The 18,992-nt window shown below is 38.5% G+C and overlaps 1 protein-coding gene across 9 annotated transcripts in view; it reads right to left on the reverse strand.

Annotated features, from left to right (window-relative positions):
* CPNE8 (copine 8) overlaps nucleotides 1–18,992 on the reverse strand; it is a 240,112-nt gene that overhangs the window by 199,897 nt on the left and 21,223 nt on the right. For all 9 annotated transcript variants that reach the window (XR_012419728.1, XM_074005902.1, XM_074005898.1 and 6 more), the window contains exons 2-3: nucleotides 2,620–2,660; nucleotides 1,149–1,195 (exon numbers count right to left, since the gene is read on the reverse strand). Coding sequence is in view for 5 of the 9 variants with exons in the window: in XM_005570561.5 (XP_005570618.1) it covers nucleotides 1,149–1,195; nucleotides 2,620–2,660 (88 nt within the window). In the remaining 4 variants the exon portion in view is untranslated. The remainder of the gene's footprint in view (nucleotides 1–1,148; nucleotides 1,196–2,619; nucleotides 2,661–18,992) is intronic.

An 18,992-nucleotide genomic window follows, 5' to 3' on the forward strand; every position in this document is an offset into this window, starting at 1 on the left:
CTGACCACCAGCCCATTATCAGTAGAAACAAGTTTTAAATTATTTTCCCCAGATTTTAAGAATAAATTAAATGATTTATTCTTGCCCTCTACCCAAAATTCAGGCACAGTGGTAAAATGACTGGCAAATGCACTCTGTGGCACAAATAGCACAAACCTCACTAGGGAAATCTAGCCAGAAACTGTAACCTCATTAAAACAATGCACTAACTTCCTGAGATAACTGGCAACTAGAGGCAGATGGAAATGCCTTTTATTTAATATGCCCTCCACCTTCCAATGATCAACCACCCATTTGAATGTGGAGACACTCTAGAAAATAAATTAACAATTCTGTCTTTTCACTTTTGCTTCATTAAACAACATACATTTGTATTAAGAAGCTGAATTTCAACTTTATTTTTAAATATGTAGCAAAAAGTAGGCAATATTTGGTATTAAGCAGCATAATTAAGATCTTTTTTTTTCTTTTTCTTTTTCTTTTTTTGAGATGAGTCTCGCTCTGTCACCCAGGCTGGAGTGCAGTGGCACGATCTCTACTCACTGCAAGCTCTGCCTCCTGGGTTCATGCCATTCTCCTGCCTCAGCCTCCGGAGTAGCTGTAACTACAGGCACCGGTCACCACGCCCAGCTAATTTTTCATTTTTTTTTTTTTTTTTTTTTTTTCCAGTAGAGACGGGGTTTCACTGTGTTAGCCAGGATGGTCTTGATCTCCTGACCTCGTGATCTGCCAGCCTCAGCCTCCCAAAGGGCTGGGATTACAGGTGTGAGCCACCGTGCCTGGCCAATCAAAATCTTTTAAGGTGGCATTTTATAAATATCAGCAGTTGATCTCTAAAAATAAGACTTAACCCACAAACTTAAATTTTGTAAGAAATCATGTCAAGTTGATGGCAACACATTAAATTTATGTTTGGATAAAGGAAGTAGAAATTTCAGGCCTAGAATATTCCACAAGAAGGTCATAAGTCAGCTAAACAATCACTGTTATTAAAAACAAAACACAAAGGTAACTTTCCTAAGATAAAAACAATTCAATCTTTGGGTTGAAAAGGACTTACAGTGAAAAACGGGAAGTATCATCTTGATCAAGTTATAACTTACTATATCTTCAAGTCCAGTGATTTTTTTTTTAAGTTTTAAACTTACCTCTCTCCATTCTTTATTTCCAACTCCTTGTACATATAAGACACAAACTACAAAAGATGAAAAAATACACACATATAAATGTCTTTTATGAAAATCGTATGTGAATGTATACAATTTGGCTTTCAGCTGTTCAAAAGCTACATCAAAAATAAATGCCTAATTCCTAGTCTTACCCTTTCAAAAAAAAAAAAAAAGGCTAGTAAATCATCAAGTGACTAAAAATTAATTTAACTAAACAGAAAACAAACTATTATGCCAGATCTTTAGAACTTAGTAAGTACTGAGCTTGGCACATAATAATACTTGCTAAGGTCTTCATAGATAAATTTTAAAACCATAATTTAAACAATTTGAAATATTTCATTATGTTGTGAAACACAAATCAAGTTCTTCCTAAGATATTTACGGTGTTCAAAGGTATAATAGGAAGGAAAACTTGGGGGCAAGTCACGCTCTACATTTAATATTTTAACTTCCTCCCTCAATATTTGTAAATAGGTAAGAAATCCTGTCAACCAAGAAAGGAATTCCCAAAAGGGAGATTAAGGCCTTTGAGTAAAGATTAAGGGATATGAAGTGTCCCAACCATTTGTCAAATGAGCCCCAGGGATTTTTAATACCCCAATTGCAATGCCTTTTTCCCAATGACTACCTTAAGAATTCTGGTAACTGACAAAAACCTTTCCTCTATAATTCAACCATATTTGTTCACACATTTGTAGAGATAGAGAACTGTTGTATATTCATTTCTAAATATTACAAGATTCGGAAACACATTGATTTATACAGTTCATTCTGCTGTTTTCTAATTCAAACTACCCTTCTCACTTTACAAGTTATCTCTAATTTTCAGTACCTCTAATTAGTAATCACTTTGGTTCATATCAGATGTTACATATTTCACTTGGTTGTAAATTTTATATATCACTTTTATTTTATTTTTCTTTTCTTTTTTTTCCCCAAGAGATGGTGGGGGTGGGGGCAGGTCTCATTATGTAGCCTAGGCTGGTCTCGAGCTCCTGGGCTCAGGAAATCCTCCTGCCTCAGCCTCCCAAAGGGCTGGGATTATAGGCATGAACCACCTTGCCCAACCACCACTTTTATTTAAAAACAAGAAAAAGAAGAAAGAAAAGTATTACTCCATGACTAAAAATAACTTTAAATTATGGCCCATTTGGTTTTCTTTCAAATATAATAATTTCTACCAAATGGCCATAGCATGAGGTTTTAATTTCAAAGTGAACTGTCCCACATTGGAGTCATTTGTATTCTCATTTTATTCTCAAAGTGCTCAGCAAGTCCCTCTTTACCCACAGTACTCCCTGGGGTTGGCTGATGAGTGTGTAGAGCTTGGGACCACTCCCCTGCTGCTTTCTACGCTTTAAAACAAACCTTTAAACAAGAACTATGAGTTTCATACAACTTTTGCAAAATCAAATGATTTTTCAAAAGGCAAGCAATAAATACTTACTTGGATCAGATTTAGAAAATGTGTCTCTGTCAAGAAGATTTCTGTTGAATAAAACAGAAAATGTTAGTTGGATATAAAAGCAAAATATTTATATTTATATAGACACATTAAAATGTATATGTACATAATTGTGTATATATAAACATACACATACACATATGTATGACTAAGTAAACATGTCCTAAGGGTCTGCTTGTATTTATTCAGACTGAACATCACTGGACTCCGAAAATAAAAGTTTTTATTTTCTCAGACTTGCATTCCAGTTAACCAATAACATGACTCCTTACATCCTAAGATTAAAATCTCTTTGAAAGAACTAATTGTTTTAGGTTTCCATTTAATCCTTCATTAAAAATATAAAGGTGTTCGGCCGGGCGCGGTGGCTCACGCCTGTAATCCCAGCACTTTGGGAGGCCGAGGCAGGCGGATCACAAGGTCAGGAGATCGAGACCACAGTGAAACCCCGTCTCTACTAAAAATACAAAAAATTAGCCGGGCTTGGTGGCGGGCGCCTATAGTCCCAGCTACTAGGGAGGCTGAGGTAGGAGAATGGCGTGAACCCGGGAGGCGGAGCTTGCAGTGAGCCGAGATTGTGCCACTGCACTCCCGCCTGGGTGGCAGAGCGAGACTCCGTCTCAAAAAAAAAAAAATATATATATATATATATATATAAAAGTGTTCAACAAACTGTGAGTTGCTATTAATGCAAAAATTGTTTGCAGTTCAGAGCACATGATCACATTAATCCATAAAATTAGAATGCAATTGTGAAGCAGCATCTCTTGACATTTGTGTTACATCAACTCTGATGAGTTTTATGTTGCTATTACAGTTTGGGAATTTAAGATGAACATACAGACCTTGCCTGAAGACTCTTCAGTAAACATTAAAAACATACACAAGGCCATTATTAGCACTTTTTTTTTTCCAGATATTTCTAAAACAGAATAACAATGGAAAATCAAAAATTAGGAAAGCCTGGATTCCTCTGATACCAGTGTACTGCCACCCTCGGTGGTAGTAATACAGTCCTATACTTTATGCTCATAACAATAACCCTGAGTACTCATTAAAAAGTTAAATTCGGTATGCTCTGATCCACAAGGTAGAAAATTATTAGGAAAATTTCCATCTAAAATTAGTTTTTATAAAATTATGATTTAAAGCTATATGCTTTTCTGAAAAACTTGATGACTTAAGGGTTCTAAAAGTTCAAATTTGTGTTTAATAATCATCTTCCATTAATTGGTAATAATTTGGAATAGCTAAATTGCATTCCTATTTGTAATACTTATAATAAAAATCAGGTGTTCAAGCTGTCTTATTTTCCACTAGGACTACTATTCAAGTGCATTTATTTGTAGGGCCCTTGGTATTTGAAAAGTCCCTTTTTCATATGAATCTGGCATCCTTTCTAATTTCAGGTTCTCGAAAGCGATTGCCTCCATTGAATCTCTATGCACTGAAAAAATAAGAACATATTCAACAAAACAATGCAGCACAGACAATGAAATGAGATCATGTCTTGAAATATTCCTAGAAAGGAGAAACAACAGACATATTCACATTTGGAATTAAATCAGACTCGAAGACCACCCGTCAGTAATCATAATAAATTAATCCTTTCTGTCCCCTGAGCAGACACCATGACTCCAGCAATGGTTACCAAACGGTAAATTAAAACATTTCCATATGAGAAATTACTGTGATATTATATTTATTATACAAAGGTAGTTCTTAAGTGGGAATTCTCCCAATCCTTCCTGTGACTCAAGCTTTTGCTCATTAGGTGTCCTAGGAAAATGTTATGCTGTTTCTTTTGGAATTCACAAAAAAACTGAGATGACAGTGCAAAATATTGTGATGTGGCTGCGACTCAAAAACTATGCTATATACGTATTTAACAGAAAACAATGTTGTTTCAATGCCTTACTTATGTAAAAGAAAGAAACTACATGTTTTAACCACAAATATAAAATAAAGGATTTCTATCAACAATAGAACAGATTACTATTCTTTTTTGAGATGAAGTTTCGCTCTTGTTACCCAGGCTGGAGTGCAATGGTGCGATCTCTGTTCATTGCAACCTCTGCCTCCCAGGTTCAAGCAATTCTCCTGCCTCAGCCTCCCAAGTAGCTGGGATTACAGGCATGCACCACCACACCCAGCTAATTTTGTATTTTTAGTAGAGACAGGGTTTCTCCATGTTGGTCAGGCTGGTCTTGAACTCCCGACCTCAGGTGATCCACCCACCTCTGCCTCCCCAAGTGCTAGGATTGCAGGCGTGATCCACCGCGCCCTGCTGAGATTAGTTTTCTTAATCACAAACTTATTTGTCACCTTGTTTCACTCAGCCATTGTGATCCATAACACGTAATGGTAACATCAAAAATAAGCCAACAAAAGACCCTTTGTGTAATGAGAAGTAAAAATCTATAAATCTTCATAACATAATCTGAAATTTGCAATTTAACTTTCCAATTATATTTGGTAATAATTTTACCTGTACTTTGGTCATATGAATATAATAGAATAGACTATCTCTGACAGATTGAATTCCCAAAAGACTACTTTACTCAAGCATATATGATTGCTAAGCTGGAAAAGGCAAATATTCTTAGTGATATATACACTGCAAAAAACCAGTGACTGTTAAAATCCATCATTCAGTTTGGATTTATTTTAGGAATAAGAATTTTATCTTCCCAAGATCCTATTAGAAACAAAGCCTATTCACATTAAGTAAAATAAGATAGGTATTATTGTGAAGGCCATTTCATAAATTCAGAAACTAAGCTGGGGCTCAGAGAAAGTGAGTAAATGAGTCAGTGTACACAGCCCAGTACAGAATAATCTAACGGTAGCAACCATTCGGAATCTGATGCTTCTGTTCTTTACAAAATACCTCAGTTTCTGGAGAAGTCCAGAAGACTTCTTATTTTCTATGAATACTGGAAATGTCAAAGGTCTCCAATTTTACCTACCACAAGAATATAAAGGAAAATAAATTCTTGTTCATAGACTAGTATAGAGATGCTGCTTATCGAATGAGGAGAGAAAACCAGAATGAGAGGCCAAACCCACCGTACTTTCCATAGAAAAAAATATTTGTTTTATATATATTGCACTTTTAAAGATAAACATAACACACAACCCTCCATGACCAGATTTTATATGAAAAGGCTACGCTTCCCTCCACGGACTTTTCATCTGCTTGAGCTAGGATGCCTGTAACTTTGTTCCTACCATTTTATAACATGATGTTGAACATCAACACTAGGTTAAAAATCCTGAACGTGTCTTTCTATTCTGCAAATCTAGATGTAGCTAATACAAAAGAACAAAATCTTCAAAAGAAATTTTGGAAAAATACAGTGTACGAGTTAGAAAAATTATTTGATGAAACATCTAATCAAAATTATAACCTATAAATTGCCTGAGTCGTTCTAGTATCCACTCATCCTCAAATTTCATTAAAATTCCTAACCTATGAGCTTAAAGGGGGATAACTGAAATAGCATTAACTAAAGCCGAGGCCCAACCAATTTAACTCTAACCTGTAGGAAGAAATACTGTCCGAGGTGTTCAAACCACAGCAACTCCATCTTGAATAGGGGCTGGGTAAAATAAGGATGAGACCTACTAGGCTGCATTCCCAGGAGGTTAAGGCATCCTTAGTCACAGTATAAGGAGACTGACACAAGATGCAGGTCATAAAGACCCTTCTGATAAAACAGGTTGCAGTAAAGAAGCTGGCCCAAACCCACCAAAACCAACATGGCAATGAGGGTGACCTCTGGTCTTCCTCACTGCTACACTCCTACCAGGGCCATGACAGTTTACAAATGCCATGGCAACATCAGGAAGTACTCTATATGTTCTAAAAAGGGGAGGTAAGAATAATCCACCCTTGTGGATATAATCAAGAAATAACCATAAAAATGGGCAACCGGCAGCCCTCGACACTCCTCTGCCTATGGAGTAGCCATTCTTTTGTTCCTTTACTTTCTTAATAAACTTGCTTTCACTTGATTGACTCACCTCGAATTCTTTCTTGGGTAAAATCCAAGAACCCTTTCTTGGGGTCTGGATTGGGACACCTTTCTAGTACATCACTGGGTTAACTGGAGAGGTATATTTTGCATGAAATGTAAAATTAAGAAGCAGATAAGCAGGAATTTAGCAACACCTTTCCAAAACCATCCAAGAAAAAGAATTCCCTGACTCCTCAGCCTTCCTAGTCAATTCTCATCCATATTCATCCTTGAGAACAGGCTACCTTCCCCTAAAGACAATAGTCAGTTAGCTCATCTGATAACCCAGCCCGCTCCGATTTTATGCTCAACAAGCCATCTTCCAAATTTAAGACAGTTTCCCATATAGCAGTTACTGAGTAGGCAACGTGAATATCACAGTTGTCTTTACTGTTGTGGGTTTTATTGTCAATTGGCATTCTGAGACCCATACTGAGCAGCCAGCTAGCCTCCTAAAATTGTATCTCACGCTTATCTTTCTCAAACTGGGAAGTAGCAATTCTCTTTCAACTTCAAAGCAAATCTGCAAGTATTTTTCAAGCAAATAATCTATGGCCAAGACCTAACTAAGCACTATCAAAAATAATACAATCTGTATTAAAGGCTTATTTCAAGAAGCCTGAATTTTATTACAGAAATAACTAAACAACAATATAGGATGGTATATAAAATCGCAGTTTATTATAGGGAGAAAACACTGTTTATAGGTGTCAAATTAAACAGTGTCAAATTGATTCAGCTATGATAACAACAAAAGCCAGATACAGTAATTAGCTCTTATTCCAACTATTTTTCAAATAATTGATAATATATATATAATGCAAGCGATCTAAATAAATACATATCCTGAAATAAGTACCTTATTGAGACACCCAGGTGGGAGGGGGGTCCCTGGCAAAATTCCAACCAGCCTGTGCACTGGGAGTGCACACTGCAGTGGAGTCATAGTTTGCCCCTTTGCATCAGGGAGGAGCCTGGCCACTCCTCTTCCTGTGTGGAACCTGAGATTCAAATTGCCAGACAGGAAGCACCCCAGCAGGGACTCTGGCTTTACAGAGAGTCTCTGTTTCCCCCTTTTTTCTCCCTTTTTGCCAAATATGTCCCCCATTTTTCTCCCTCCTCGAATTGTCTGTGAGCCTAAATTTTCATGACTGTGGGACAAGGACCCTGTCTTTAGCCAAACTAAGGAAAAAATCCTGCAATATTATTTTTAAAAAGCTAAGTATTTTTTCTATTATATTTATATGTATTAAGGATTTAATAGTAGAAAATAAAAACTTTGAATTCTTCATATGTAAAATGAGCATAACATGATGTATTTAAAGTAAAAAGTGACTCGTGAGTTAATCCTAAAGTTGCAGGCATGCTATTCACTCTTTCCTGCTCAGCAGATAAAATCACCTAATAAATATTCATATTAAAAAATCCTTTAAAAGGGAAACAAATATCATTATCCTTCCACAGATGAAATTTGAAAAAGACAACCTACTTGATATGTATATGAATTTTAAAGTTAATAGTTTCAGAGTAAAGGCAATTTTGCTAAGTTCTAATTAAAAAAAAAAAAATACAAGATACTTGTTTTAGGGGTTAAGTCCTCAACTTGGAAACATAAAATTAATTCCAAACAGCACTGTGACCAACAGACGTGAAACAACACATTAAAAAATCTACTGCTGTACTTTGAGTGCAATTTTTCTATTTAATTTTCAACAGGAATGGAAATATAGTTTGTAAATAGAGCCCAACAAAAAAAATATTTAATTTTCTATAGGGACAAAAATACAGTTCATAAGTAGAGCCAAACAATGCTTTATCATTTTGCAAACACTGTCCAGAATAAATTTTCCACATGTGGACAGAGACCAATATCTCTGAATCATAGCATCCCCTGCAAATTGCCCTGTGTCAATAAGCAGAATGATTCTGGTTTTAATTAAAATTTTGTAAATTATTAAGGGCCTTTTATTTATCTATTTTTCAGTGTAGTCTCTAGACCACTGATAGCCTGCAAAGTCTTAACCAAATATTGCTTAGGCAGCCACAGAAACTAGCACAAGCTTGCACATAAGTGGGGCCTGTTGAATGAAAGAAGAGTTTTAGTCCCCAATCTAAAGCATCATCTTTTTTCACTTTAGGTAAGGTTAGGTGTTTTATTATAGAGAGCAGAGTAGAAGGGGAATCTAGCATTTGGGGCTTTTGCCCTAATAGGTAATCCACTAACTGAAAATCCCTGAGAGTGACAGCATCACTGGAATTATAAGCAAGCCCCATATCATTGAGCCATGCCCACGGCCTTTATTTAGGGCATTATGTTATCTTATGGACCGGAATTAGAAAGTTATTTGTATGTATATGCATTTTTTAATGTACACATACACAAAATGGCTTTCAGAAATTCTGTTTTATGAAGACAAGGAAATCAAAACTTTTTTTGAGCAACTGAAAGCAAGTTTACTCAATTTTTGGAAGTGATTTGAATGTAATGTTTAATTCTGATTCATTCATTCATTCTTTTATTTTATTCACTGAATAAACAATACCCTGCGAAATTTAACATACACATTTCAGGAAAAAATGTATTTCCCAAAACTACAATTTCTATAACAAGAGGAGCCAAACTGTGTACAGGCAAAAAGGAAAGGTTTAGAAATGAAAAAAAAAAAAAAGTCCGGGCACGGTGGCTCACACCTGTAATCCCAGCACTTTGGGAGGCCGAGACGGGTGGATCTCGAGGTCAGGATATAGAGACCATCCTGGCTAACACGGTGAAACCCTGTCTCTACTGAAAATACAAAAAGTTAGCTGGGCGAGGTGGCGGGCGCCTGTAGTCCCAGCGACTCGGGAGGCTGAGGCAGGAGAATGGCGTGAACCCAGGCGGCGGAGGTTGCAGTGAGCCGAGATCGCGCCACTGCACTCCAGCCTGGGCGACAGAGCGAGACTCCCTCTCAAAAAAAAAAAAAAAAAAAGAAAAGAAAAGAAAAAGAAAAAGAAAGAAATATTTTAAAACCGAAACTTATTAAAAAGCCAAACTCAGCCAGAATCTAAGATACCAAGTAATTCTGACAGTTAGGGTCATTGGAAAGTACTTAACAAGATTATCTGGCTTTCAAGAAAGTAAGAATAGACTTTCAGATTTGAAGCTGCACAAATAGATTAAAAATTTCAGTTCAACAGCTTCCTCTGGTAGCCTGAATATACAGCAAGAACTTTATCATAAATGACAGATATTACCCAACAGACACTAGGGATAAAACAAACTTTAAGTTATTTTTCAGTTTCTGCCGAAATTGGTTGTTCAAAGTACTTATTACTACCGTTAAGCTGAAAAGGCCAGTTATAAAATTACAGTTTCAACCTTTGCATGGGTGAATTTGGGTTAGATACTAACAGAAATTTGAGGGAAGGAGAATTAACAGTATAATTATATTCCTTCTGAGGCATTCAACTGTGATTGATATCCTTGGAAATTACTTAAAAAGAAACCTATGCTTTGTCAGAACTTGACATGTCAGAGCTCTGGTTAGCCTGAGATAAACACAAGAACCTACAGGTTTGAAGTAATGAAGGGTTAACTCAGGGTAATGCAAACTTTCAGAAAAAGATACAGAATGCAACTCCTGATTTCAACTGGAAAAGGGAAACATGTTTATGCTTTAAAAACTCTTTTAAAAAAGGAGACTGAGAGCAGGATATGGGTCTTCTTAAAAATCTAAATCTCAGGTACAAAACTAAATTCATTATCTTTCCCCCAATCTTATGGCTCTTGTATTTTCTGTCCTAGTAAATGACAACTGTGAAAGAAAAATAATGGACACCCAAACATATCAGGTCCAAATCCCTGGAACCTGTCAATGTGACCTTATTTGGAAGAGGTCTCTGCAGATGTGATTAAACTATAAATCCTGAGATGAGTAAACTACCCTGGATTCTCTGGAAGGGCCATAAATTCAATCACATATACCATATATAAGAGGAAGGCAGAGGGAGATTTGACACTTACAGAAGAGACAAGACAGTGACAGCACAGAGAGAGTTGTAGATTTTGGCCTTGAAGACAAGAGTGATGCAGTCACAAGCCAAAGCATGCTAGCAACAACCACCAGGAGCTGGAAAAGGCAGAGAATGGATTGTCCACTAGAGCATCTGGAGGGACACCAGCCCTACCAACACCTTGATTTCAGCCCGGCAATACTGATTAAGGATTTCTGGCCTCCAGACCTGTGAGAAAACAAATTTCTGTTCTTTTAAGCCAACAAGGTTGTGGCAATTTATTACAACAGCCACAGGAAACTAATACAGCCAGCAACACTGTCCAACCTCTTCTCCTCCAAGCAAGACGCCTCAGTAACAGGTCATCTTGTCCCCCATATCCCAGTTCATTCACCAAGATGCCTCCAGGAGAAAACTCTCTATTGTAAATACTTGAGCAAATGCCTCACTTGCAAAAAACCCATTCCCTCCAGAAATTCCAAACTCCATAACATTGCACTGAACACCTGCCGCATTCTGACCCCCGGCTTTGTCTCCAGCTGCACCTCTATCCATATTATTTCTTACAGTCTTTGCTTCCAGACACCAGATTCTTTGCAGTCCCTCAAACGAATCCTGCCTCACACTTCTCTACATTTTTTTTTTATTATTATTATACTTTTAAGTTGTAGGGTACATGTGCATAACGTGCAGGTTTGTTACATATGTATACTTGTGCCATGTTGGTGTGCTGCACCCATCAACTCGTTATTAACATCAGGTATAACTCCCAATGCAATCCCTCCCCCCTCCCCCCTCCCCATGATAGGCCCCAGTGTGTGATGTTCCCCTTCCTGAGTCCAAGTGATCTCATTGTTCAGTTCCCACCTATGAGTGAGAACATGCGGTGTTTGGTTTTCTGTTCTTGCGATAGTTTGCTGAGAATGATGGTTTCCAGCTGCATCCATGTCCCTACAAAGGACACAAACTCATCCTTTTTGATGGCTGCATAGTATTCCATGGTGTATATGTGCCACATTTTCTTAATCCAGTCTGTCACTGATGGACATCTGGGTTGATTCCAAGTCTTTGCCATTGTGAAGAGTGCCGCAATAAACATACGTGTGCATGTGTCTTTATAGCAGCATGATTTATAATCCTTTGGGTATATACCTAGTAATGGGATAGCTGGGTCATATGGTACATCTAGTTCTAGATCCTTGAGGAATCGCCATACTGTTTTCCATAATGGTTGAACTAGTTTACAATCCCACCAACAGTGTAAAAGTGTTCCTATTTCTCCACATCCTCTCCAGCACCTGTTGTTTCCTGACTTTTTAATGATCGCCATTCTAACTGGTGTGAGATGGTATCTCATTGTGGTTTTGATTTGCATTTCTCTGATGGCCAGTGATGATGAGCATTTTTTCATGTGTCTGTTGGCTGTATGAATGTCTTCTTTTGAGAAATGTCTGTTCATATCCTTTGCCCACTTTTTCATGGGGTTGTTTGTTTTTTTCTTGTAAATCTGTTTGAGTTCTTTGTAGGTTCTGGATATTAGCCCTTTGTCAGATGAGTAGATTGCAAAAATTTTCTCCCATTCTGTAGGTTGCCTGTTCACTCTGATGGTAGTTTCTTTTGCAGTGCAGAAGCTCTTTAGTTTAATGAGATCCCATTTGTCAATTTTGGCTTTTGCTGCCGTTGCTTTTGGTGTTTTAGACATGAAGTCTTTGCCCATGCCTATCTCCTGAATGGTACTACCTAGGTTTTCCTCTAGGATTTTTATGGTATTAGGTCTAACATTTAAGTCTCTAATCCATCTTGAATTAATTTTTGTATAAGGAGTAAGGAAAGGATCCAGTTTCAGCTTTCTACTTATGGCTAGCCAATTTTCCCAGCACCATTTATTAAATAGGGAATCCTTTCCCCATTTCTTGTTTCTCTCAGGTTTGTCAAAGATCAGATGGCTGTAGATGTGTGGTATTATTTCTGAGGACTCTGTTCTGTTCCATTGGTCTATATCTCTGTTTTGGTACCAGTACCATGCTGTTTTGGTTACTGTAGCCTTGTAGTATAGTTTGAAGTCAGGTAGCGTGATGCCTCCAGCTTTGTTCTTTTGACTTAGGATTGTCTTGGAGATGCGGGCTCTTTTTTGGTTCCATATGAACCTTAAAGCAGTTTTTTCCAATTCTGTGAAGAAACTCATTGGTAGCTTGATGGGGATGGCATTGAATCTATAAATTACCTTGGGCAGTATGGCCATTTTCACGATATTGATTCTTCCTATCCATGAGCATGGTATGTTCTTCCATTTGTTTGTGTCCTCTTTGATTTCACTGAGCAGTGGTTTGTAGTTCTCCTTGAAGAGGTCCTTTACATCCCTTGTCAGTTGGATTCCTAGGTATTTGATTCGCTTTGAAGCAATTGTGAATGGAAGTTCATTCCTGATTTGGCTCTGTGTCTGTCTGTTACTGGTGTATAAGAATGCTTGTGATTTTTGCACATTAATTTTGTATCCTGAGACTTTGCTGAAGTTGCTTATCAGCTTAAGGAGATTTTGGGCTGAGACAATGGGGTTTTCTAAATATACAATCATGTCATCTGCAAACAGGGACAATTTGACTTCTTCTTTTCCTAAGTGAATGCCCTTGATTTCTTTCTCTTGCCTGATTGCCCTAGCCAGAACTTCCAACACTATGTTGAATAGGAGTGGTGAGAGAGGGCATCCCTGTCTTGTGCCAGTTTTCAAAGGGAATTTTTCCAGTTTTTGCCCATTCAGTATGATATTGGCTGTGGGTTTGTCATAAATAGCTCTTATGATTTTGAGGTACGTTCCATCAATACCGAATTTATTGAGCGTTTTTAGCATGAAGGGCTGTTGAATTTTGTCAAAAGCCTTTTCTGCATCTATTGAGATAATCATGTGGTTCTTGTCTTTGGTTCTGTTTATATGCTGGATTATGTTTATTGATTTGCGAATGTTGAACCAGCCTTGCATCCCAGGGATGAAGCCCACTTGATCATGGTGGATAAGCTTTTTGATGTGTTGCTGAATCCGGTTTGCCAGTATTTGATTGAGGATTTTTGCATCGATGTTCATCAGGGATATTGGTCTAAAATTCTCTTTTTTTGTTGTGTCTCTGCCAGGCTTTGGTATCAGGATGATTTGGCCTCATAAAATGAGTTAGGGAGGATTCCCTCTTTTTCTATTGATTGGAATAGTTTCAGAAGGAATGGTACCAACTCCTCCTTGTACCTCTGGTAGAATTCAGCTGTGAATCCATCTGGTCCTGGACTTTTTTTGGTTGGTAGGCTATTAATTATTGCCTCAATTTCAGAGCCTGCTATTGGTCTATTCAGGGATTCAACTTCTTCCTGGCTTAGTCTTGGAAGAGTGTAAGTGTCCAGGAAATTATCCATTTCTTCTAGATTTTCCAGTTTATTTGCGTAGAGGTGTTTATAGTATTCTCTGATGGTAGTTTGTATTTCTGTGGGGTCGGTGGTGATATCCCCTTTATCATTTTTAATTGCGTCTATTTGATTCTTCTCTCTTTTCTTCTTTATTAGTCTTGCTAGTGGTCTGTCAATTTTGTTGATCTTTTCAAAAAACCAACTCCTGGATTCATTGATTTTTTGGAGAGTTTTTTGTGTCTCTATCTCCTTCAGTTCTGCTCTGATCTTAGTTATTTATTGCCTTCTGCTAGCTTTCGAATGTGTTTGCTCTTGCTTCTCTAGTTCTTTTAATGCGATGTTAGAGTGTCAGTTTTAGATCTTTCCTGCTTTCTCTTGTGGGCATTTAGTGCTATAAATTTCCCTCTACACACTGCTTTAAATGTGTCCCAGAGATTCTGGTATGTTGTATCTTTTTTCTCATTGGTTTCAAAGAACATCTTTATTTCTGCCTTCATTTCGTTATGTACCCAGTAGTCATTCAGCAGCAGGTTGTTCAGTTTCCATGTAGTTGAGCGGTTTTGATTGAGTTTCTTAGTCCTGAGTTCTAGTTTGATTGCACTGTGGTCTGAGAGACAGTTTGTTATAATTTCTGTTCTTGTACATTTCCTGAGGAGTGCTTTACTTCCAATTATGTGGTCAATTTTGGAGTACGTACGATGTGGTGCTGAGAAGAATGTATATTCTGTTGATTTGGGGTGGAGAGTTCTATAGATGTCTATTAGGTCTGCTTGCTGCAGAGATGAGTTCAATTCCTGGATATCCTTGTTAACTTTCTGTCTCGTTGATCTGTCTAATGTTGACAGTGGAGTGTTGAGGTCTCCCATTATTATTGTATGGGAGTCTCAGTCTCTTTGTAAGTCTCTAAGGACTTGCTTTATGAATCTGGGTGCTCCTGTATTGGGTGCATATATATTTAGGAGAGTTAGCTCTTCCTGTTGAATTGATCCCTTTACCATTATAAAATGGCCTTCTTTGTCTCTTTTGATCTTTGATGGTTTAAAGTCTGTTTTATCAGAGACTAGTATTGCAACCCCCCTTTTTTTTGTTCTCCATTTGCTTGGTAAATCTTCCTCCATCCCTTTATTTTGAGCCTATGTATGTCTCTGCATGTGAGATGGGTCTCCTGAATACAGCAGACTGATGGGTCTTGACTCTTTATCCAGTTTGCCAGTCTGTGTCTTTTAATTGGAGCATTTAGTCCATTTACATTTAAGGTTAATATTGTTATGTGTGAACTTGATCCTGCCATTATGATATTAACTGGTTATTTTGCTCGTTAGTTGATGCAGTTTCTTCCTAGCCTCGATGGTCTTTACATTTTGGCATGTTTTTGCAATGGCTGGTACCGGTTGTTCCTTTCCATGTTTAGTGCTTCCTTCAGGGTCTCTTGTAAGGCAGGCCTAGTGGTGACAAAATCTCTAAGCATTTGCTTATCTGTAAAGGATTTTATTTCTCCTTCACTTATGAAACTTAGTTTGGCTGGATATGAAATTCTGGGTTGAAAATTCTTTTCTTTAAGAATGTTGAATATTGGCCCCCACTCTCTTCTGGCTTGTAGAGTTTCTGCCAAGAGATCTGCTGTTAGTCTGATGGGCTTCCCTTTGTGGGTAACCCGACCTTTCTCTCTGGCTGCCCTTAAGATTTTTTCCTTCATTTCAACTTTGGTGAATCTGGCAATTATGTGTCTTGGAGTTGCTCTTCTCGAGGAGTATCTTTGTGGCGTTCTCTGTATTTCCTGGATTTGAATGTTGGCCTGCCCTACTAGGTTGGGGAAGTTCTCCTGGATGATATCCTGAAGAGTGTTTTCCAACTTGGTTCCATTTTCCCCCTCACTTTCAGGCACCCCAATCAGATGTAGATTTGGTCTTTTTACATAATCCCATACTTCTTGCAGGCTTTGTTCATTTCTTTTTCTTCTTTTTTCTTTTGGTTTCTCTTCTTGCTTCATTTCATTCATTTGATCCTCAATCACAGATACTCTTTCTTCCAGTTGATCGAGTCGGTTACTGAAGCTTGTGCATTTGTCACGTATTTCTCGTGTCATGGTTTTCATCTCTTTCATTTCGTTTATGACCTTCTCTGCATTAATTACTCTAGCCATCAATTCTTCCACTTTTTTTTCAAGATTTTTAGTTTCTTTGCGCTGGGTACGTAATTCCTCCTTTAGCTCTGAGAAATTTGATGGACTGAAGCCTTCTTCTCTCATCTCGTCAAAGTCATTCTCCGTCCAGCTTTGATCCGTTGCTGGCGATGAGCTGCGCTCCTTTGCCGGGGGAGATGCGCTCTTATTTTTTGAATTTCCAGCTTTTCTGCCCTGCTTTTTCCCCATCTGTGTGGTTTTATCTGCCTCTGGTCTTTGATGATGGTGATGTACTGATGGGGTTTTGGTGTAGGTGTCCTGGAGCAAGATGGCCGAATAGGAACAGCTCCAGTCTCCAACTCCCAGCGCGAGCGACACAGAAGACCGGTGATTTCTGCATTTTCAACTGAGGTACTGGGTTCATCTCACTGGGGAGTGCTGGACGATCGGTGCTGGTCAGCTGCTGCAGCCCGACCAGCGAGAGCTGAAGCAGGGCGAGGCATTGCCTCACCTGGGAAGCGCAAGGGGAAGGGAATCCCTTTTCCTAGCCAGGGGAACTGAGACACACAACACTGGAAAATCGGGTAACTCCCACCCCAATACTGCGCTTTAAGCAAACAGGCACACCAGGAGATCATATCCCACACCTGGCCAGGAGGGTCCCACACCCACGGAGCCTCCCTCATTGCTAGCACAGCAGTCTGTGATCTATGGGCAAGGCAGCAGCGAGGCTGGGGGAGGGGCGCCCGCCATTGCTGAGGCTTAAGTAGGTAAACAAAGCTGCTGGGAAGCTCGAACTGGGTGGAGCTCACAGCAGCTCAAGGAAACCTGCCTGTCTCTGTAGACTCCACCTCTGGGGACAGGGCAATAACAAACGCAGCCGAAACCTCTGCAGATGCAAACGACTCTGTCTGACAGCTTTGAAGAGAGCAGTGGATCTCCCAACAGGGAGGCTGAGATCTGAGAAGGGACAGATTCCCTGCTCAAGTGGGTCCCTGACCCCTGAGTAGCCTAACTGGGAGACATCCCCCACTAGGGGCAGTCTGACACCCCACACCTCACAGGGTGGAGTACACCCCTGAGAGGAAGCTTCCAAAGCAAGAATCAGACAGGTACACTCGCTGTTCAGCAATATTCTATCTTCTGCAGCCTCTGCTGCTGATACCCAGGCAAACAGGGTCTGGAGTGGACCTCAAGCAATCTCCAACAGACCTACAGCTGAGGGTCCTGACTGTTAGAAGGAAAACCACTTCTCTACATTTACATTTTACCCAGAACATTCTCTTTCCCAAAATTTCCACACCAACCCCTTTCCTACTAGGAAATGAGAATTCCTCTTTCAGCCTCTCTCCATGGCTCTGTCCTAGCATGTAGCACTGATTATTTCCCCAGGTGCCCCATCACACTCCACACGAATCTATATCACAAACTGCACAGCTACTATTTATTTACTAAGTGCCAGGCACTGAGCTGGGCATTTAAATAAATCATTTCACTTAACCCTCCCCATAATCCTACCAAGTAGCAATTATTGGCAGGATCCATTTTCCAAATAAATTAATCAAATGCAGAGAGGTTAAATAAAGTGGCCAAAGTCACAGAAAAGGCAAACTCTTGAAGGCTGTTTTGCAAATCTTCTATTGATTTCTGAATTTGATTTTGATTTTTGATGTCTGTATTTGTTACACTATTCATCTATATCATTGAGAACAAAATGAAATGAGCTGCAAATAATGTTATTATTTAGCATCATTTCATAGGCTCTACAGAGAAAGATATAAAGTAAAAATTAGGCAGTACTGGAAAGAGAAAAATTAAATTACCTTTACTTGCAGATTTAATTTTGTACACAAAAAAAGCAAGAGAATTAACAAAAGCTTTTTAAATTAGTAAGATAATTCAGTAGAGTGATTGGAAGCTTGATGAATACATAATAGTCAATAATTTTCTTGGGTATCAACTGCTAATAATCATTCTATCCAACTAGGCTGTTTAGTAGTTATATGTTGCCTTCAATAGCTGAAGTATGTGAGCTATGCAGCTCTCACTATAACCTCACTGCAAAATAGCATGTTACCAAGAAAGCAAGTCTCAGGCCAAATTGTGCCAAAGTGACAAATATTCATTACTAAGAAGAACTCAAAACAGTCACACAATGTACTCCATCAGTTTAATCAACTTCCAGCTCTCTGTCCTTTCAGACACTCTAAATAGCACCTTCAGGCAGATGTGACAATATTCTGTTGACAATATCTAACTTTCTGGTCAGATAAGCGTAGCGAATTCTCTAAACATTTATACCCATTACCTAAGGCGTCTCTAGGCCTACTGCACCACTCTAAAGGGCATAACCCCGAGTCCCTAGGCATGTATCTCCTGTTCACATGTGCAATATGTCTAGCTAATCCACATATCTTTTTTATAACAGTTTTATTCAGATATAAATGACATACTATAAAATTTGCCCTTTTAAAGTGTACAATCCAGTGGTCGATAGTATATTCAGAGTTGTGCAACTATTACCACTATCTAATTTCAGAACATTTTCCTCTCTCCTCCCACCAAAAACACCCTGAACCCATCAAAAATCACACCCTATTCGACTTCCCCCAGCCCCTGGTAACCACTAGTCTTTCTGTCTCCATGTATTTGCCTATTCAGAGCATTTCATGTAAATAGAATCATGATGATATACAATATGTGCTCTTTTTGTGACTAGCTTCTTTCGATTACATGATGTTTTGAAGATTCAGTCACGTTGTAGTATGTGTCAGTACTTCATTCTGTTTTATTGCCAAATCATATTCTATTGTAGGGATACACCACTTTGG

This window comes from Macaca fascicularis, chromosome 11 (assembly GCF_037993035.2).
Source record: "Macaca fascicularis isolate 582-1 chromosome 11, T2T-MFA8v1.1".
Lineage (NCBI taxonomy): Eukaryota > Metazoa > Chordata > Mammalia > Primates > Cercopithecidae > Macaca > Macaca fascicularis.